Source organism: Quercus lobata, chromosome 8 (assembly GCF_001633185.2).
Source record: "Quercus lobata isolate SW786 chromosome 8, ValleyOak3.0 Primary Assembly, whole genome shotgun sequence".
Lineage (NCBI taxonomy): Eukaryota > Viridiplantae > Streptophyta > Magnoliopsida > Fagales > Fagaceae > Quercus > Quercus lobata.
Window position 1 is genome coordinate 11,507,529 of NC_044911.1, and position 21,094 is coordinate 11,528,622.

At 33.8% G+C, this 21,094-nt stretch overlaps 2 protein-coding genes, 1 long non-coding RNA gene and 3 other non-coding genes across 6 annotated transcripts; 4 read left to right on the forward strand and 2 right to left on the reverse strand.

The window, feature by feature from the left end:
* Positions 1–535: 535 nt before the first annotated feature.
* On the reverse strand, positions 536–5,124 carry LOC115954576 (probable folate-biopterin transporter 4). The gene is made up of 7 exons (XM_031072470.1): positions 4,915–5,124; positions 3,503–3,630; positions 2,889–3,110; positions 2,258–2,698; positions 1,667–1,864; positions 1,426–1,563; positions 536–1,057 (listed from the first exon to the last, which is right to left on the reverse strand). The coding sequence occupies exons 1-7, from the start codon at positions 4,993–4,995 to the stop codon at positions 796–798; spliced, it is 1,470 nt and encodes a 489-aa protein (XP_030928330.1). The 5' UTR covers positions 4,996–5,124; the 3' UTR covers positions 536–795.
* Positions 5,125–6,716: 1,592 nt separating this feature from the next.
* On the reverse strand, positions 6,717–9,328 carry LOC115954873. The gene is made up of 2 exons (XM_031072843.1): positions 9,086–9,328; positions 6,717–7,261 (listed from the first exon to the last, which is right to left on the reverse strand). The coding sequence occupies exons 1-2, from the start codon at positions 9,249–9,251 to the stop codon at positions 6,978–6,980; spliced, it is 450 nt and encodes a 149-aa protein (XP_030928703.1). The 5' UTR covers positions 9,252–9,328; the 3' UTR covers positions 6,717–6,977.
* A 2,221-nt stretch (positions 9,329–11,549) lies between these two features.
* LOC115955460 lies at positions 11,550–15,954 on the forward strand. The gene is made up of 2 exons (XR_004084143.1): positions 11,550–14,229; positions 14,978–15,954. It is a non-coding gene; the product is annotated as an uncharacterized LOC115955460 (long non-coding RNA).
* LOC115958693 lies at positions 12,210–12,287 on the forward strand. The gene has a single exon (XR_004084618.1). It is a non-coding gene; the product is annotated as a small nucleolar RNA R21 (small nucleolar RNA).
* On the forward strand, positions 12,456–12,532 carry LOC115958695. Its single transcript, XR_004084620.1, has one exon. It is a non-coding gene; the product is annotated as a small nucleolar RNA R21 (small nucleolar RNA).
* LOC115958694 lies at positions 12,958–13,032 on the forward strand. Its single transcript, XR_004084619.1, has one exon. It is a non-coding gene; the product is annotated as a small nucleolar RNA R21 (small nucleolar RNA).
* Positions 15,955–21,094: the final 5,140 nt, after the last annotated feature.

Genomic DNA, 21,094 nt, shown 5'->3' on the forward strand with positions numbered 1-21,094 from the left:
GCACCGTTTTAAGTGATAGTTATTTAAGCCTCTGAAGTGATGAAACGATGTCGTCTTAACTGTGGATTAGAGCTGCTAGTCCTGGCACCAAAAGCAGTTATGATTCTGGTGAATTTTCTGTTATAGTTTCCGCATTTCGTGGATCGGTAGTTAGACAGCTAGATAGGCTCAGTGTATTATAAATACTCTTGTACTCCCAATTTTATCATTATGTAAAAGATTCAGATTTTCTCTCTTATCAAATATCTCTCTCTCTCTCCATCTTGTTCTTCCTCTTTCTCTCATTTTCTATTCCTCTGTATCAATCTTTCTTACTTCACAAACAGAGCTTAGCTTGCTCAAAATCTAGTTTTTTTAACTCTGTGATTGTATTACATAAGACAACACAGAATTCTTCAAATACCATGTTGTTCTTCCTTTGACTGACCCAACAATTGGCTTTGTGATGTGGGTTAATAATAATATCTGAGTTAACAAAAAAAAAAAAAAGCTTCCTTCTAAGTCATAAATAAAAATCCAGCAAAAAAAATGATACTAAATAAAAAAGTCAGGACACTGATTTTTTTGTATTTCATATTCAATTTCTAACCAAAAATTTTCTACAGAGTTATGCATATCAGTATTATCAGAGCCATGCTCCGAATAGAGAACTGTATAAAAAGAGAAGGCGAAACTTAAGCTTTTAACTGTGCTAATCTGTAAATCTTTACCACTATTGAATAACTGCTGTTGTAAAAAAACAGGTCAATTTCAGATGATGACAGTCCTATTTTGCATTGAAGAATCAATCACAATCTATGCTGATATCCCTGTAGCTTCTTTTGGTATCAAAAACAGAAATGCAATTGGAATGAAAGTGCAGAGGACTTGAATGACAATGCCTACAAGAAGGTTGTCAAAAGAACCAGAAGAGATGTTCAAAATCGAAGCCAACCCAGCACCCATGAATGATCCCAAAGTGGACCCTAAGTTGTTTATTGACATAAAAAGGGCAAATAAAGTCCCTTCAATTCCTGGAGGGCAAAGCTTTCCAGATAAGATCAGGAATGGCATAAACCTGCAGTTCATGAGAAATAGTCAATAGTAAGGATGATGAAAGAATCAAAGTTCGAATTTCCTGACACGTGGTCAGTGTGCATGCAAGAATATGGATAGGAAGATAAATGGATAAATTCATAACACTGGTGCATGTCCATTCACACAAACAGGCACATTATTATGACTTTCATGCATGAAGTCTACCTTTAAAGATGTTTACGGTTTGATAAAAAAGAGATTAACAAAAGAGACTGCAACAAGTGAAAGGTAAATATACTTGAGAGACTGATATGACATTCATGCATAAAGCTACAATTACAGATGTTTACTGTTTGATAAAAAAGAGATTAACTAAAGGAGACAGAAACAAGTGAAAGGTGAACATACTTAAACTGATTTACTGCATCAGCAAGAGCTGATCCACAGAGCACCATGATCTTATCTGATATTCCGAAGGCAACATTCATTCGAGACACTAGAACAATATCCAGGAGAGTCAAGATAGACAAACCAATATGAGCCCACCTATGTAGATTGTGAGCAAAGCATCATCAGTCAAATTAAATCATAGAAAAACAGAATGAACCTATTAGCCATAGAAATTCAAATTAAACCTTGTACTACATACATGAGGATTCTCCGTAACTTCATGGTCTTTAAGTAGCGATTGTAAATGAAGGTTCCAAGCATGAGGCTAAACCATCCAACAACACGCACTGTCCCCAAGAAAGATGCATCCAGGTTTAATAACTCTGTCTGGTAATAGAACATGACGGTTGAGAGGTTTGGAACAGTAACATGTGCTAGGAAAAACCAAGTCATTGGTCTGGCCTTCCCAAGAACAAAGTTAAAATCAAAAGAAACATTAATTAGAAAGAAACAAGATATCTACAGAAAAGAAATGGCAAAGACAAGAAGTCTAGGCATCGACAACAAGGATCATAGGTGAATAAACACATTTAAATTACATTTCCACCTGGTATATGTATGCCGCCAAAAATTTAATAATAATAAACAGGAAAAAAAATGATCCTATCAGATGATTTCAGCACTAATGATGTAGATCATCATGGACCATTAATCATTAACTATTTTAAGTAATCAATATCATCTTAATGGATTGCCTTAACAATGGTAAAGCCCTTAGAGAGAAACTCATTATTTTGTGACTTTAAATCACAATGGTATTGATCTGACAAGTTTTTTCATTAGTAGTTACCTCAAAATGATCGGTTGTTTAAAAGCATGGCACAAACTGTAAGCAACTGCTTTCAGAGAATGGAACAAACTTAATGCCAAGGAGTCAACTTTTTCAGGAATCTTGGATTCACTAGGGACAACTGCTTTCTGTTTGCGGTTCTTTTGGCTCTTCTTTCTCCTTAAATTGCCAATATCAGACTTCTTTCCTAATGAGTTATCTTCATCCTGAATACTGTTCCCATTGACCACCTGGGAGCTTCTTGAATTATTACTGTCCACTGAATGCTCCTCTACCAAACCACATGATAACAACTGTATGGCTGGAAGTATAGAAAAAAGAAGAAAAATCGTATCTATCTGCAAGTTTGTTAATGCAAAACCACCTAGCAAACTCCCACATATTCCTCCCAAAGCCATTGCCAACCAAGATATTGTCTGGAGGTCTCCAGCAAATGAGGCCCTGATCAAGTGTAGTTGTGAGATCTTAGTCTTAGCCATCATAAGATAATCAAATCCATATCTTTTCTAAATCAAATAATCAAGTAGACATACTTGCAGATAATATAGTGGTTTATTTAAATAAAAGATCCACACACCAGTACTAAACACAAACACAAGATATAGCTATCTTCTTGGGTGGCTTTACATACCGTTCAAATCTTACTGCTTCAGCAATCATTGCATCAACTACCACATCTGCCATGGCTGAACCTAGATTCTGCACTGTTAAGAAGATCATGAGGTGCGATGTGGAATTCCTCAGGGTTGCATTTAGGCCTAAAACAAGCCATGGCAAGAGAGAGAGCACAGTTGCAATCACTAAGTATGGAATCCTTTTTCTTCCTTTTATAGGGATACAATCAGATAAAATTCTGCAAATGAGATACAGAATCAGATACAAATAAAATATCAAATAAGATAACAAAAGGAAGCTTTCTAGACACAGCCCCTATATTCCCAGCAACCAATTTAAAAGTGCATTGGAATAGAATTTTATTTTGATTTCTGTGCTATTAATATTTGATTTATACATGAATCTAATTTCTCTACCCGAAAGTGGAGTCAATGTTCAAATATACATGGACGTAATTTCTCTACCCTACTTTATAAACATGAATCTAAATACAAATGCATTATTTTGAAAAAAATAAGCAGCATATAAGGCTTATCAACATATATATCCGAAGCCACCAAAGTAGGTGTATTTGTGTCTGTATGTGCATGCACACCTCCATGAATTTACCAAGTAAAGAAAGAGCTATACCCATATAATGGTTTAATGCTCCATGGAAAAAATGCTATTGAAGACACAAATTGGGAGGCTGAGGGCGACAACTTAAGCCTGTCTTTCAGCTGGTAGGAAACTGCTGTCCATACAAAGGATCTGAAACCCTGTGTATTTACATATTCGTAATAACAAGGAAAAAAAATTATGTTAGTGAGATTTGAACATAAAGGAAGTTCCAGAGGAGGGGGGGGTGTGGGAGGATTGAAAGTAAGCATGAAGTGCCAGAAACACCATAAAAATCATTCCACATTTAGTCAATAGCCGGAAATCTCATCCAATGAATTGTTTGGTGTAAGAGTTTTAACTTCCCTCAACAAAAATCTTTTGATGGGCCAGCAAGTGCAAAAAAATTCAAATCTTCCAAACAAAATTATTAAAAATAATAATAAAGAGACACGCATTGGTATGCATTATTTCTTGAGACAACACAAATTTAAGAAGGTTGTAAATCAAAGGGCCGACTATGGCTAACACTAATCAACAAATCTATGCTTGATCTTAGCTAAAAGGCTGAGAAAGGTATACTCTTACATAAGCTAGTATCCCTTAGCGAAGGCTAGTCCCTTTAGTCTTTGGAATGAGAAGTTGATTTTGCTTCACCACCAATGAGCTCTAGTTAAACTACCTCCTTCCCTTAGACGTGTAAGGTGAAAAATAAAGCCATGGGTTCCAAATCTATTGGGTGTGTAACTTTAAAATATAAAAAAAAAATAATAATAATATTGGGATTCGTGATTGGTAGACAACCTCGCCCCCAATTTCTTTGGAGATGTTGATTTCCATATTCAAACCCACAACTTGTTGCTTTTGGTGGAAGACACTTGCCATTGCAACAAGCCCCAAGGCCCGACGTCACCTCTTGGGTGCGTGTTGTGTAACTTACCATAAACAATTGGTGCATGCTTCACCAATATATATATATATCCTGCATATCATTATAGGAAACCCCAATCACACTTGGGATCCATATCCAAACAAGATAACCCCCTCAGGCTCAGGCACACTCATACACAAACCAAACTAACTAAATTAACCTTAATTCTACATATTTGCAAACAACATATTATATAAGTACTTACTTAAGAAAAAGCAATTTCACTTTCAAAAGCACTAAAACAAGTGCTTCCAAAATGCCAAACATCATCAATCATAATCTGAAAACTAAATTTAAAACAATAACAATTATAATAATAATAATAAATAAATAAACGGCAATAAGCATGTGTACAATATATATCTTCCAACCGAATCACCAAAAAAAAAAAAACACGTGATCAATAAAAATCCTTTCAAACCCAGAAACCCAAAATCATAATTTCCCATATTTCCACCAAACAAACACAATTTTTTTTAGCTAGTGCAGAAAGAGAGAGACAAAGAAATGGAACCTGGGTGAAGTAAATCAAGCAAATGAGCCAAATGAACGAAGCTCCAAACGATGCCTTTAACTGTTTCAACCATGCTATCATTTTTCAATTATTCTCTCTTTCTCTGTGTTTCTGTTTTTTTTTGTTTGGATTACTATCTCATTTCATAATCTGAGTTCTGAGTTTTTGGAGGGATGAAGAATTCGACTATTTATTTCTTTCTTTTCGTTAATCGTTACACGATGACATCATTTATTTCGAATATTAATTTGATTTGACATTTTTGGGTCTATTGGGGAATTGGGTATTGAAGGTTCAGAGAAGGTACATTAGGTAAATTGGGGGCTTTTGAGTCATCTCGGCATACGTCAAGTACTCCTACCATATCGCGCCACATCAGTATCTGGCTCGCTTGAGGTCCGCGACTAGTGCAGTTAGTTACAGCCGTTGGATCATGGTACTTTTGACTCTTATGACCCAATATTCATTTCTTTTTAATACAAATCTACTGTAACATTTGTCTGTTTTAATTGATGTTCTACTCATCACAATTTTTCATGTATTTGTTTAACTTTTTTTTAAAAATAATCAAAATTTAAAATAAACAAAAATTAAACACATAACAAGTTGTGATAAGTGAAACAAAAATTAGAAAACAAAAATTGGTATCGAGGATTTGTATTCTATAAAAGAATACAAATCTCTTCTAACATTTTTTTATATTCCACCAATTAGAACTTACCATGGATTTGTTCCACTTTATAATTATGGGAACATCTTTTTTTTTTTTTTTTTAGTTCATCAAAAAGTTATATGTATAAAGGGATTGAATTGATTATTATAAAAATAAATATGCCAAAATTAAAACAAGTTATGAAAAAAATGAACTTTAATAGTGATAATAAAGTTTTCATAAACATGTGTAGAATTGAAAAAAAATTTATTATTTACCAGAAAATTATTAAATATTTCGTGAGTATCTTAAATGAGTACCCATTTATGGTACTTTAGGAGTACCCAATAATTACCCTTATTTACCTGCCAAATCTTGAACCAATTGTTTTCTACATTCTTAGAAGTTTTGTGCGATACTAGAAAAAATAATAATAAAAAGAAGAAGAAAGACCTTTTGCGATAATCTTGTGAAAAATAATGTCAAAAGTATAGTGAAATTAGAAAAGAAAATAGTGTTAAGACAACCTTGTAATTCAATTGACATTTCTTAGTATATTTAACAAAAAATCCAAGGTTCAAATCTTCCCATTTATTGTTATAATTATCAAATTATTAAAAAGAAGAAGAAAAAAAACTATTATTAAGAAAAACATTAAACTTGTGATATCATATAGAGAGAGAGAGAGAGAAAGAGAGAGAGAGAGAGCTGTATACTAATAAGTTGGATTTTGTCCATCTTGATTTTGATTTTTTTTTGGGAAAGATTCTCCCTTCCATGATTAGGGTAGTTCACAATCCCACTTTTACGTTTGGAAAATGAGCAAATAACCCCAATCTAGTTTTTGCTCATTTTCCCTACGTAGAGGAAATTTGTTGGTTTCAAAAATTGTGAACAATCCCAAACATAGAGGAAGAAAAGCATTTTTACTACTTTTTTTTTTTTTTTTTCGCTACTTGCCAAAACAATCAACTCCATTTCAAAACAAAGGAGAATAATCCATTGCCATATAAGCTCTAGTTTATACAATTCCCACAATTTCTGCATAAATAACATTTTTTGAGCTCATTACCGTAGTTGATGTTCCAAAATACTGAAAAAAAAAAAAAAAAAAAAAAAAAAAAAAAAAAAAACCTACTTGATTGAAACCAAGAGTCCATGAGGCTCAGTTCCAATAGATAAGCATAACCTTATAGAATTTATAATTAAACTAACAAGGTTTATAAGACATTCAGCATAAATACAATTACAAAATCTACCTAGGTGCACAGCCAACAGAAGCACGCACATTGGATGGTCACTACAATTCACATATTGATGATACATATCCACACCATCTTTCTCACTTTTGTTTTCAGTTCAAGCATAGTACAGATTTCAACATAAACATATACACCAAGCCTGTATAGTTTCAAATGCAGTACGTTGGCGCACTGGCAGGTCTATAGACAAACGTTCTGACAGCATGAGAATAACCCGACGGGTGATTATAGCTGAACTTGATTCCTGTGCTGCCATCACCAAGATGTGTACAGTGTTCATGGAAACTGCTGATGGGCCGTGCAAGGCATGCATCCCAGCGGTCACTCTCAGGCATTGTCTCTGCTACTGTGTATATCCCCTTTGCATTTGTGAATGCCTGATAATTTAGGACTTCACCTGACTTTGTGATGCAAAGAACAGCTACCTCAGCACCTGCAATAAAAACCACAGAATTTTACACCAAATTCAATACGAAGGCAAGCTACACTGTGAAGGTTAATCAATGCTTGAATCCTGAAATTGCATCCTAAATGGCAAAATTGGAGTATTTAAATTCACTGTAGCTTTGATCCTTGTTTCAAAGGATTAATTTCATTCATACTACTTTCAACTCTTAGCCTTTGAGGGCATAATCAGACTCAAGGATTAAACCACTATAACATAAAACTGTTTTTATCATTCAAAAACAATGATAACAAGTCAATACAATTGCTTCTTAAAATCCTATAAGCCTTGGAAATGATACAGAACAAACAAATTACTATAATTCAAAAACCATGTGAAAGAAATGAAACAACGTACTGGGGAGAGAGAGAATTTTGGATCAGGTTGTTACGTCTCTTTCCAGGCTTGGAACAATAATTAAATTTCATATCAAATTGAGAATTTTGACATTTTACGTTGCTAAAATTTGCACAATATCATTTTCCTACATTTCAAAAAATTTGCATTGGTAGCTAGTTGAGTTTTTTATTTTTTTTATTTTTATAAGTAGTTAATTTACAAAATGAAATACCTATAGGCTGCTTCTTTGATGCAGAAATCAATATAAATAATTAGAATGTTCATTGTAGATAGCATTGTGATTGTTGCTACTTTTAAAAAAAAAAAATTATCTGGGTAGTCACCCATGCACCCTGGAGTTATCAATTCAGTATGTATGATGACTATTAGTCACGGAAACTCAACGTTTAAACTCTTTGTAGCCATCCTTTAGAATTCATCTCATTTTTTTTTTTAATGATGTGAAACCTCACCAAGGTAGGGCCCTTTGGACCCACCCCTGAGGAGTAAACTATGGATACACGACCCCACCCGTTAGAATCGTGTATAGGGGAACTCTTAGTAAGGATTGAACCCAGGCTGTTTGATCTACAGGTCATAGCCTTCAATTACTTGGCTACACCCTGACGGGTATCTTATAGAATTTGTCTTAAGTAGGTAAGAATGCATGGCTATTCCTAGAACCGATCTTTAATCAACCTTCATATTGAAACTGCATCATAACACAGCATAGCAGCTATTCACAGAATATGCTAAATACACAAAATGATACATGTATCCCCATCAGCAAGAGGATTAGGCATTCTTTTCCTTACTAAATAATTCAACAGAATGATTTTGACATGAGAAGAAAACAAGATTTTAGCAGACAAACAACACTAAATTGGCCAATAAATGGCCCAATTATATCGTTTACAAAATCAATTCCACAGAAAATTTCAGCTAGAGAAATAACTGAAACAATATCAACTAAAATTTGACATTTACAAATTGAGGGGCGTTCTAACCTATATCTTTCAATGCTGATCAGACCAAAATTCAAATTACTGACAAAAAGCCGAAATAAAAACCTCAAACCAGTGTCTCTATCTACGACAAGGAAAGAACCATTTCTCAATTAATTGTATTACCCAAATATGCGTTGTGATGTATACAAAATATAAATCACAGATATAGCAAAAAAGAAAAGCCTTACCCTTCAAAACCCGTTTAACTTTTCTAAAGTCCAAGCACAATCTAAATCAATTTAACCTAATTAAAGTAGTCAACAAGCTCCCTAACAAACCAATTTGCCAAAATAATCAATTTTTAGCATAACCCAGATCATCATTACCAACCCATCAAAAATCACAACCCAAAAACCAAAACCCAGTTCAGAAATTAGACTAAGCAACGTATAATCATAGAGAAAGTGACCATTTAAGATAGATAGATAGAGAGAGAGAGAGAGAGAGAGTTATGTGTGAGTGTTACCTTCAAGAACATGATCCTCAGGACCAATAGAGGAATCGCTACAGACATCACAAAAGACTCTGCCATGGATTTCACCAGTCCAAGCTCTCACACCAGGCTCAAACAAGAACACGATGAAAAGAAACAGACCCACCACCAGTTTATACTTCTTCTTCTGAGCTTCCATGGCTATGTCCAGTTTCAAAGGTAGACACTGTATTTTGTCGACATTTTTATATGCAGACGTTACTGTTTGGTCTATTTACTTGGTCATTCTTCTCTACGGTTATTCCTGTCCAGTTCGACTAGGCTTGTTTGGCTAGTTTGTGTCGGACCTGTCGGACTCGGTTGTGGTAAAATGATAATTAAGTATGAAGTGTGGCTTCAAGAATTTCCGTATCCAAACAAGTCCTATGATCTTTTCTTCTTGTCCAATTTTCATTTTTACAACTTTAAAATTTTTAAACGAAATTAGACCAATTTTTTCACATGGAAATGATAGTAAATAAGTTATGTAGAAATGACAATCATTCCTTAAATTTTATGATATACATAATAAACAGACTTTTGTTATGCACCTTGTTAGTTTCTCTCTGTTTATTAATAAATTTATTATTTATTGTCATATCAATTTATCCTTAAGTAATTCTCAAAAAAAAAAAAAAAAAAATTTATCCTTAAGTCAAAAAAGTTTATTACAAAGCATGGAGAAATTTGTCATTTTGTAAAATTTTCGAATCGCACTATGGTTTCTTTTTCTATTTTTCCTTGATATACTTAAGAGTGATTAGTATAATTTTCCTTCTAATTATTATTTAACTTGTTGGGCTATATACTTTTGTTATAATAATAGATATTTGATATTCTATTATATAAATTAGTATGTTTGATTCTCTTGTGTGTTTGTTTCTATAAAAAAAAATAGTATGTTTTAAAATATGATAACTAAAATTAAGCAAATTTTCTTTCTTTAATGATTTTTAATTATATATAAACTTTAGATACTATAATTAAAAACAATAAAAATAATTTTGTTTTGAACATAAAATTTATATAAATGTAAAAAAGGAAGGATATTTTAATTATGTCTTAATCATTGTTGGTAAAGACATTGATGTATTATTTCATCTTTAGCACAAATTTGTCTGGGCGAAAAAAATTTATTTAGAGTTGCCAGCTTAGATAAAGTTGTTTGTTTTTGTGTACAAAAACAAATCTAATCACATTTAAAATCTTCAAAATAAATCTTATAAGTAGTATTGTATTTGTATCATCCATCCAAATATCCTATAGGAGCGAATGACTCAAGTCCCTCATCTCTTATTCACTTTTTAGATCCTTCAAACATTGGTTTTGTGGATAAATTGGTGCTATTACAAACATGTCCAAATAATATTTTTAAATAGTAATATGTTTACAATATTTTTATAATATTTTCACAACAAATTATAAATGGTAAATTGTTATTAGTATTAATTTGAATTCATAACTTAAATTACGTTTTTATCCATCTATAATAGCTAATAACAACTTGGCACTTATGATTTATTGTGAAAATATTGTGGATATAACATTTCTCTTGGGCAAAAAAGATTGATCCATATAATATAATATAAATATATATATATATATATATATATATAAGAGATGAAAAATTAATGAATGTTCTAAGAGTATTGGTTTATGAAATGTCAAAAAAAAAAAAAAAACATTGGTTTTTGAAATATTTATAGAGAATTTTTAAGGGAAAAGAAAAAAAAAATTGATTATTTTGATAACTTTTTACATTCTTTATAAAAGTTGTATTAAAAATTTTCTAAAATAATTAATTAACAAATGACCTAAGAACACCGGCTAACTAACCCATAAAAAGAAAAGAAAAACAAATAGAAACTCAAACAAATACATTTTCACATATCCTCGTGTAAATCTTTAGATAAAATATAAATTGCATAAATATTTTCATAATTTGAAAAAAAAAAAATCCAAACCTATTACCATATTTAAGATAAAATAAAACACATGATTTTTTTTACTAAAATCCTCAATTAGATATGTTTAATTAGAACCAAAAATGGTGAAAAAATCACTTTGACAATATTGTATGATCCGTTTGGGATCTGTTTATTTTGTTGAAATTAAAATTTTTTTACTGAAAGTATTGTAGATAAAGATAAAAGTTAGCTGAAATACTACAATGAAACCTATAAATAGTATAAAAAAAGAACAACAACATTTATAAATAATAACAAAAATAAATTGGTAAAAATAATATTTGCCGAACAAAAAATTTGTACCTGTAACTCCAGCTCACACACAAAAAAATTCACGTCTCGTTTTATTAATTTTTTTTTCTTTTGGGAATTCGGGGGTTGAAGTTTAATTAAACTTAATCTGAGGGACTAATAAGTAATAATGAAATACTCTCTTCTTGTCCCCTATATATATTCCAAGCAAACCCTAATTTCCACTGCGCATTGCTTGCTTAGCAAATCCCAGAGAAAAACCAGCTTCTTATTGTTCATATGACTGGAAGGTGAAAATTTTCCACTATTCAATGGGCTTTCTAGTTCACTTCGAGTACACATTTCTATCTATTTTTGTTGTTTATTTAAGTATTATGTTTTGCATTTTGTTTGGATACCGAGAAAATTTGGGAGAGAAATTTAAGAAAGGAAATGAAAATTGAAATTATCAAAGTTTGAATCTTTTCATTGTTTTCTACCTTTTGGCTTTATTTGAGTTTGTGCATTTCATTTTTGCGATTAACCCGTGAACCTGTTGGGGTCCCTTTAATTTTCTTTTCTTTTCTCGGTAGCCAAACTGAAGTTTAGAATTCTATCCCAATATTTTTTTAGTAATGCATAGTATTTGATGTGACTTAGTTGGGTTCGTGGGGTTTTACAATTCAGTCTAGCTCAGTGACTACATTTTGTTGATATTTGAAGGATTTGAGTTTTTAGTAGTGATGACTCTGTAATTGCTAACTGCAATTTCAAGCTGGTTCTGTGTGTTTGGTTTCTGGCCTCTAGTATTTCAGTTTTTGGGGTTTTGATGATTTTTTGAATTCATGGAATTTGTGGTGTCATGCTTGTGCCTGCACTTTGATCTCTGTTTTTGAGCTCTGATTGAGAATTTTTCTTTGCATCCCAATGAAGAGTTATATAAAAATTAAAAGTAGTGGACTGAATTTCTATTGATGAGCAATGGATTCTGAGGGATGTTCTAATATAGCTTTGCAAATTAAAAGTAGTGATAATATTAGGTTTTTGTCTGTCATTACATGCTTTGTGGGTAGAAAAAAAAATTTGCATGTGAACTTGTTCTATCAATTAATTGTGAAATTCATTTATTAATTACTATGTGATATACCTTGCAAAGTACTAAATTGCATCCCTGTGAGGATTTTGTTTAATTAAAAAGTAGTGGACTGATATTAATTGATGAACAACTCAATTCTGAGGGATGTGCTTGGTATTATAAGGTTGTAATATTTTATTTATTTGCATCCAATGCAACTGTGTTTGTTAAGTTATAAGATAAGTTCCTTTTCTGTAAAAATAATTGTATAGGCAGGGAGCCATTTGATGGCCTTGCTTGAACTCCATTATATGGGTTGTTTTGAATTCATTCAAACAGAAAAAGCAACATAGAGTTATGAGATGAAATTATTTTTGTTTTATTTTACTTTTTTGTTTGTTATTTACTTTGTATATTGCACATGCAGAATCCATCCACCTCTCCTAAAGGAGCTAAATGAAACCAAAGTTTCATGTTCTGTTTTGAATTGATTGTTTACCCATTGACTAGCCTCTTGCATATGTGTGAGTATGTATATGTGTGCATGCACATCTTTGTGGGCTATGTTCAGGCGCATTAAAACTTTTTATGTGCATCCCAATGAAGAATGATTCAAATTAAAAGTAGTGGACAGAAATCTATTGATGAGTAATGAATTCTGAGAGATGTGTTTGGTGATTTTATTTTTGTATAATTCTATGTTTATATGTTTTATAAGAAAGAAGCTACTTTGCTTGTGAACTTATACTCTTGAATAATTTGTGAAGTTCATTGGTTTGTTTCTTTATTTTATTCATACGTGATTTTCCTTCCCTATGGGGATTGGTGTGAACTATAAATTAGTAGACTGGTCTCCTTCGATGAAAATCCGATTCTTTTTTATTGGTAATTTCACATGGACCCACTGGTTCTTGAACCCATGGCCCATATCCTCCCCCTTGATCTTATTAGGGAGGAGGTTCCATAGAGTCAGAGCTAATTGGCTATGAAGTATGAACAATCGAATTCTTAGGGATTTGCTTTGGTATTATAGTGTTAGTAATTTGTTTATCCGTTTATCTTGAAACTGACTTTGTAAAAAATTTGAAGGTATTTTCTTTTCCCTTGGCTGGTTGTTGAGTAGTGAGCCAATGTCTTGCTTGAAGGACTAACTAAATTTATAAATAGTTTATTGGTGCTCTGTGAGTATTTTGAATAATATCACGAAGATGCTACAATGAGTTTATTAGTTCTCTGTGAGTATTTTGAATAATAGTTTATTAATGCTGTTACTTTTCAGTGCTAGTTATTATTCCCTTTCCATACCCTCTATAAAATGCTATTGCTGAGCTTCATGAAGACCAGGAAAAGGGCTGACTGTACTCATTGTCATGTGATGTTGAAGGGGGTCTCCCTTGGTGCAAGGGGTCTGTATATCACACAGTTTGGCTTTTTTTCTGTGTTTTCTTATATGACTGTCATTTCATGACACAAACACAGAGAATCTAAAATGGCAGCTCTTCACAACCTGGATGTTCAGGCCCAATGACCTGGAATTACCATTTGCCACTTTGCCTAGGTGAGCATCATTGTGGATCAAAGAGGCTATCCTGGATCAGCCACTAATATATGGTTATTTGTAAATCTATGGCTACCATATGATAACACCCAAAGAAAAAGAAGAGGAAGAACACACTGACATGTTATCTTAGGTAGATCATTGGAGGTAGGCTTCTCAGTTGCGCTGCAAGGATGCATGGCAAATTAGTAACGTTTCTTCTGGTGATACTCATGGTAGACATGATCAGAAGATGAGCTGGTGGCTGGAAAGTCATTGGTGGTGGAGGGTGTTACTAGCATGCTGCAGCACAACTATTTTCGTTTAGGTATTATGGTAATTGCTTCTTGAATACTTGCTCTTGGATAGATTCTAGTTTATGATAATATTTTGGTTTATCAATCTACAGCCATCATAATTTGTTGGGGTAATGCAATTGTGTAAATTGCCTAAGGAATGAGAAGGTCTTAAGTAATCTGAAAGATGAAAATCTGTGTAAAATGCGTTTGCTTGGTCAGCAATGTAAGGCCAAGGCATGTACGACATGTAAACAAAAGTATCTTTCTGGATGAGAATTATCTTAAATGTACCAGATAATAAAGATGTCCCTTGCTTAAAATTGTGGAATGTAACTTGGTCAGAGCAGAATTTTTACTTCTTTCATAGAGAGTGGATGGCCTAATTTCAATTCATGCAATCATTCCCAGAAGCATATCAATCTTAAAGCACTATTTGTCCTTGTAGCAGTGTCTAGGTGAGTTCAGGATACTAGGCTGTGTATGATGTATAGAATGTAAGGCTGCGATTGCTTAAAGAGGCTGAGCTTAAATGACATGGAATTTTATAGTCAAAATGAACGTGTTCCACCTATACAAAAGATTATGTCAGGTGTCCCAAAGGCCGTGGTTGTTCTTTCAACCGCATATTGTGTGAGATAAAAATAAAAATCTTGCCAACCAATAAAATAGAGGCACTTCTCTCTCTCTCTCTCTCTCTCTCTCTCTCTCTCTCTCTCTCTCTCTGTGTGTTTAAAATCATCGTTGTACACTACTTTTGTGATTTTCTTACTGTTACAGGAATGACAAAAATTTGTGAAGAGGATGGTACAAACCAGGTGTGCTATATCTTCTTACAATTGTAGATCTTATGAGCAGAATCTTGACATGAGAGGAATGTGCAGCTTAAAACTAACCTGTTTTACTGTGAAAGCTGAAAAGTATTACCTATACTCTTTGGGTCAGATAAGAATGAAGTTGACTGCAGTAGTCCAACTGCAGAGAGGAATCAATCAAATTCCAGAAGTCAGGCCAAGATGATGGTGTCATTCCCAATGTGTTCGATATTTCCAGTTATGACGAGAGGCTTGATGATCTTCCAATTTTAGAAATTTTCAAAATTTGGGATGCTGTTGCGAAAAGAGTACTTCTGAAGATTATGTGTGCAATCAATTCAAAAGGTTGTCACTCCCACTACAAGTGCTGCCTCTGAATATAGTAGAAAAAGAAAACTCTCATCTGTAAGAGATTGTAAAAAATAGGCCATCCCATCTGTAAGTGTGGGTGCGAAGAATTGGAAGGAATGGCTCATATTTTGGCCAATGACCAGTATGTAGCTGCCAATGGAGTCCAGAGTGAGGCTAGTGTCTGGGAATGATCCATCATCCATTAGACACTGCTGGGCTGAGCGAGGGGATTCAAAAACAAAAAGGATTAGCTAATGATGGAGCTAAAGAAAGGAAGGAACAAAAGGCTGGAGCTCCAGTCTTTCAATAACCCTATGGACGTTGATGACTATATGCAGACTATAGGAAGCAAGAGCCAGAATCTTGGGCTAGAAGAGAGGATTCAGAAGCTGGAGAAATTGTTGGGGTTAAAAACAGATGAATACAGAGATGCAGGAAAGAACCAAAGATGAGAGATCCAGTGGCTTATATGATATAATGTATTCTTATTTTTATTTTTTTGTTAACTCTTTCCAATTCATGTTGTGAATCTTCTGTTTATCTGAGCTTGTTGGTGCAATGGGAACTTTTGTTTGTGAAGTTGGAATTTCAGCGCTAATGTTATGATGCTAGTGCTAGATGGTTTGGAATAAAGAACTTGTTCTGCATCATTGAGCACTATCATGAGCAACTGTTATTGAAACACTAGATGTTAAAAGTATGTTAAACTTTTAAAATTGGTATCCGCGAAGTCTAACTGGAGTATAAAATGGTTAGGCACAAGGCTCTGTACGTGACTGCTAATCTTAAGGCCCTTTAATTGGGATGTGGTGCCACTCTGCAGAAGTGACGAAAGAAATACTGAAGGTAATAAAAGCACTCACTCTGAAATGTAATTACAACTTCCATGACAGACAATGGTGACTGGTGAGAAGAAATATTGGCAACCATAAAAGAGGGGACAGATATATCATCCATTCAATTAAGTAGCTTTCAGTCACCTTTGCATCATTTTCTACTAGTTATATATATTATGAACGGTGCATATGGCAAAATAAAAAGTAAGAAAAGATAGTTTTCTCCACTCAAAAAATCAAATAGAAATGTCATTGTCAAAGAAATTCTAGCTATATCAAACCCATTACATGTGAGCATACAGCTAAATACATGTTACACTTGAAACCACTACAATGACAACAACTACAATCAAACTAAAAACATTGTTGCTAAACATGACTCTTTTGTTTATCATTTGTTCAAGAGGTTCATAAGCTCGATGCACTTAAATGGCACATGGTTACAACATTGCTATTGAGAATCTATCGATGGCAAAAGCACCTCGATGGATCGAACAACTGTCGAAAAGCTATCGGCCAAATAGAAACTTTCCCGATGGATTGAGAATCTATCAAGAAGTTATCGAGACAAATTCTAAATAGCTCGATGGATCATAATTGCGATAGAATCTGTCGAGAAAAGAAGTCCAAGGGTCTCGATAGATAGCTATCTGTCGAGGATCTGTCGAAAAGCTGTCGAGCTTGATAAAAAGTAGTTTTTCAAAGAAAGGAAAAACACAAAGAGATGAATGCAACCAAGCAAGCTACTCAACATAGATCCAAACAACATATTAAGCTTCAAATACATCTCTCAACAAAAAAAATGTAAAGCATTTATGATCCAATACTCACACACACACACACACTAAACAAGTCTAACCAATTTTATGTTTCAAAAACAAGTCATGACAGTTTAGTGAGCATACATTAATACATATATTCCTTGTGATGGCCAAATCACATTGTATCTGCACATGTATCAAAAGTAGCAAAGAATTTACATGTTGTGTGTGAAAACATCACAAGATTGCATAAGTGTTTTATGTTATGACGATTTGAGATATGAGAAAATCAATTTAACTCACATACAATCATAACTGCTTGATGGAGACTATCACCTCCGAGGTACATTCTATAACTCCTACATCTTCTAAAAACATGCTTGCAACTATATTTAAAAGCATTTTGATTCTTTTTGCTTTTAATTTTCTTTGCATATATATATTTTTTCTTTTGAGCATATCATACATGGACATACAAGAGAGGGAAGAAATACTCAATTATGTTAAGCTTTAAACATCACAATTTTGCTATGTCAAAGCATACAAATGTTTTTCATGATTGGCAGGCCTTATTGGTGAGATGGTTATTTATGCATTTCTCTTATGATTTTTTAGTCATTCCTGACAAAAAGAGTGATATGAGTGTTAAGTACAAGAAATTACTTAATCTTACTAATCACAAACACGAGCCACAAAGCTCACTTGCTTAGTTGTGCATTAAGATGCTCATTTAAGTTACAAAGGATTCAAAATTTAGAAAACTTTGTTTCAATGACCATCCAAGGTATACAAGTACCAATGTACACAAAACACACTGTTTTTGTATTTTTCCAATTTTTCAATTTTTTTTTGTTTTTTATTTTTATGAAAAACAAAATAAAGCAAAGACTGAAAACAAACAAACAAAAACATGTTAAACAAAGCATAGCATAAAACTAGACTAACTCAAGGAACAAGAGAGCAAAACACACAAGTAATGCATAAACAAAAAGAGGGAGAGAGAGAAAAAGTGACTAAATCACTTTGAGCATTTTTCCTTCTACACCTTGGAATAACCTTTTTCATTTGGTAAACCCTTGATCTAGTGGTGAGGGTGAAGAATTGAAACCGTTCAAGTTCGAAAGAAACATGAGGGCCTTAAGAAGATCTCCAAGAGGAGCAAAAAAGGATGGAAACTGATTCTGGTTTCCAGACGAGACCATGTTGTTGCTCTGTTGAGTGGCTAACCACTTATAGCAATTAGGACGAGTATGCCCTGTAGCTCCACAGTGGTGACAAAGAGAGAGAGTACCAGCTAAGTCAACCCATGGGATCTCCGAGCTGGGAATAAAGAAAGTAGAGTCTATAAGTGCAAGTTCCTGTTGGGTTTTGTGGAGTCTAGTTTTGTTTGATCTGATTTGATGACCCGACTTAAATAATATTGCGTGGTTTTTAATGGGAGATTTATTGAGGCTTAGTCTATAGAGCAGAGGCTTGGGTTGATAGGCCCAAACCGGAGCGCTTATGGACAAGCCTTTGGGGGTCCGGGGGCAACACCCGTGGAAAAATTTTTATGTATATGTAGAAACCGACTTTGGTGATTAGGGTTTTAAGGAGGTTGTGTTGTCGTGTTTTAGAGAGAGAGAGAAAAGATTGTAGTTGCAAGTTGTACTTTGTATTCTTCCCTGATAATAGTGAAATCCCTACAACTCCGTGAACGTAGGCAAATTACCGAACCATGTAAATATTTTCTTGTGCGTGTGATTGTTTTTCTTTGGCGTGTGTTTTCTCTATTTTTTTTTTTCACAGGTTAGGAATTCGTTGAAATTCCCTACAGTTCCTCGGTAGGAAAAGTCATCACTAGCCCAATATAAGGTCCTGCATTCTCATTGATCTTGAAAGCTCGGATTTGTGTGAAACACAGGAGCTTGTTTAGACACCCCAAAAAAGGTTATGACTAGATTGCTATTACTTTAACTTAAACTAAGTGTGGAATAAGAGTAAATGAGCGCAAACAACTGATAAAACTACTCTAAGTCATAATCAACCAATATCAACAATAAAAGATAAGCTTAAAGAGTAGGGAAGAAAGATTCAAACACAAGATAATACCAAGACGTGTTATCGAAGAGGAACTGAAGAGCTCGACGAAAAACCTCTCCGCGACCCTCCAAGTTGAAATCAATCCACTAGAGAAAAAGTTGGAGTACACAAATAACAAAAGACCCTCCAAGTCTAGTCTACCCAATATACTTAAGCCCTCCAAACTCTTGCTACCAATAGACTTCTCAGAGTCATGTTTTCTCTAACTTTCCGGATCCCGCAATACTCCCGATTGCATCCACCAAGCCTCACTGGCTTCTTTTGGCAAATCCCAAAGCTTCCCAAACTCCAAAACACTCTCTACACTCTGAAAATGTGTGGGTTGTGTTTGGATACAAATCTTCTCTTAAGATATGACAATGAGAGAGGGAAGGAGAAGATGCTAGAATGATTTCTCACTAAGAATAAGTAGCTCTCTCTCTAAAAGATAGGTGTGTTGTGTTGTGTTGTAGAAAACCTATCTAGGGTTTTTCTTCCTAAATAGCCTCTCATACATTTGTGGGTAATTAAGGTATATATAGTATGAGTGAAAGGAAAGAAAGCCACACTTAAAAACCTCCAGGCAGAATGTTTCATGGGTATCTTGCAGGTAGGCCCTTCTTGCGAGACACTAGCGAAACTGACAACCTGTCATGACTTTTCAACTTCAGCATGTGCTTCTCGTGAGACACTAGCGAAATTGCACTGATTCTTCATTTCATGCTTGATTCTTCACCAACTTAATACTAAACTCAATACAATAAAATCCTACAAAATACAATGAACAAAATTAATGCAATTACAACACTTTTTGTCATAGCCGAATAAAGCCAACATAAAACATAGTTGTAAATCACAACTTTACAGATCTTATCCACAACCCCATGCATTGGATGACTAGATCTCAGTTGCAAAGACTGTTGAACCTGTAACATAACCAATAAACCCACCACTAACATTACTTGCAAATTAACAGCCCACATTGTTGGTCGTGGATATTCTCCCCCCTGGAAAGTTGGAAGTATGCAAGAACTGTGTAGTGAAGAGTGAGGAGAGACAAAAGAATATGGGCAATATATGTTTCATTAGGTGTGGAGTCATGTGCATATTGAAGTTTAGATGTCATTCGTATCTGCCAATCAATATTATAAAATAGGAATACAATTGGCCGAGAATTATAATTCACGTGGAGAAACCCTTTAATAATTGTCATAGCCTAAGTACTTAGCTCACTAAAGCATGCGATTATCACAATTCTAATTCATGATTAGAAACATGTACTTACAGACACTATTTATCGTAATTATCGCTAACGGTAGATGATGGAGCAAAAATAATAAGTCTATACATAGAGTAACCCTTTAATAATTGTCATAGCTGAGTTACTTGGCTCACAAGAGCACTCGATTACCACAATTCTAATTCATGGTTGGAAACAATACTTGCAGACACTCTTTACCGTAATTCTTGCTAACAGTAGATGATGGAGAAAAAATGATAAGTTTATATGAAAGTAATAAACGGTTAATCACATTCTAACTATTACATAGGATAGTTGCAATAGAGTTTATATGAACATGTATTTGCAAACACTCTTTACCGTAATTCTCGCTAATAGTAGATGATGGCTAGTTCAATAAGCTCATATTTATCAACCAAAAAGACTACTAGGAAAGCCTTAGGCAAGAATATTTAATCAAATCAAATGAAGCATGATATCAAAACTAGCCTTAGCCCAATCACTAGCCATATTCTAAGTCTACATAAGATCCCAACCAGCTCTTGCCTAGTTTAGCTGGTGCCAACACAAAATATATGCCCCCAATTACACATACTCTGGAGTATGGACAACACACAAGAAGAAGATGGCCCAACCACTTGCCTTAGGAATAGAGCCTACTAGCAGTTCGGTTTAAGGCCTAATCTATTAATGTTCTTAATTTATTCGATTTACTTTATGAAACGACAAAATTTAGCAACAAAATTGGTTGTAGCCTAAGACTATAACCTTACTCAATTAAATAAATATTATTACATATTTTGAAAATCTAACCATTGAATTGTATACTCTTT

What these genes read in the sequence shown, in the direction of transcription:
- LOC115954873 (XM_031072843.1), bottom strand. Translation starts at nt 9,251, where the DNA reads ATGGAAGCTCAGAAGAAGAAGTATAAACTGGTGGTGGGTCTGTTTCTT. An exon ending in TGAGGATCATGTTCTTGAAG is followed by an intron (nt 7,262 to 9,085) that starts GTAACACTCACA and finishes TTTTTATTGCAG; the next exon opens with GTGCTGAGGTAGCTGTTCTT.
- LOC115954576 (XM_031072470.1), bottom strand. Translation starts at nt 4,995, where the DNA reads ATGATAGCATGGTTGAAACAGTTAAAGGCATCGTTTGGAGCTTCGTTC. An exon ending in AGCATTAAACCATTATATGG is followed by an intron (nt 3,111 to 3,502) that starts GTATAGCTCTTT and finishes TCTCATTTGCAG; the next exon opens with AATTTTATCTGATTGTATCC. An exon ending in AAGTTACGGAGAATCCTCAT is followed by an intron (nt 1,564 to 1,666) that starts GTATGTAGTACA and finishes CAATCTACATAG; the next exon opens with GTGGGCTCATATTGGTTTGT.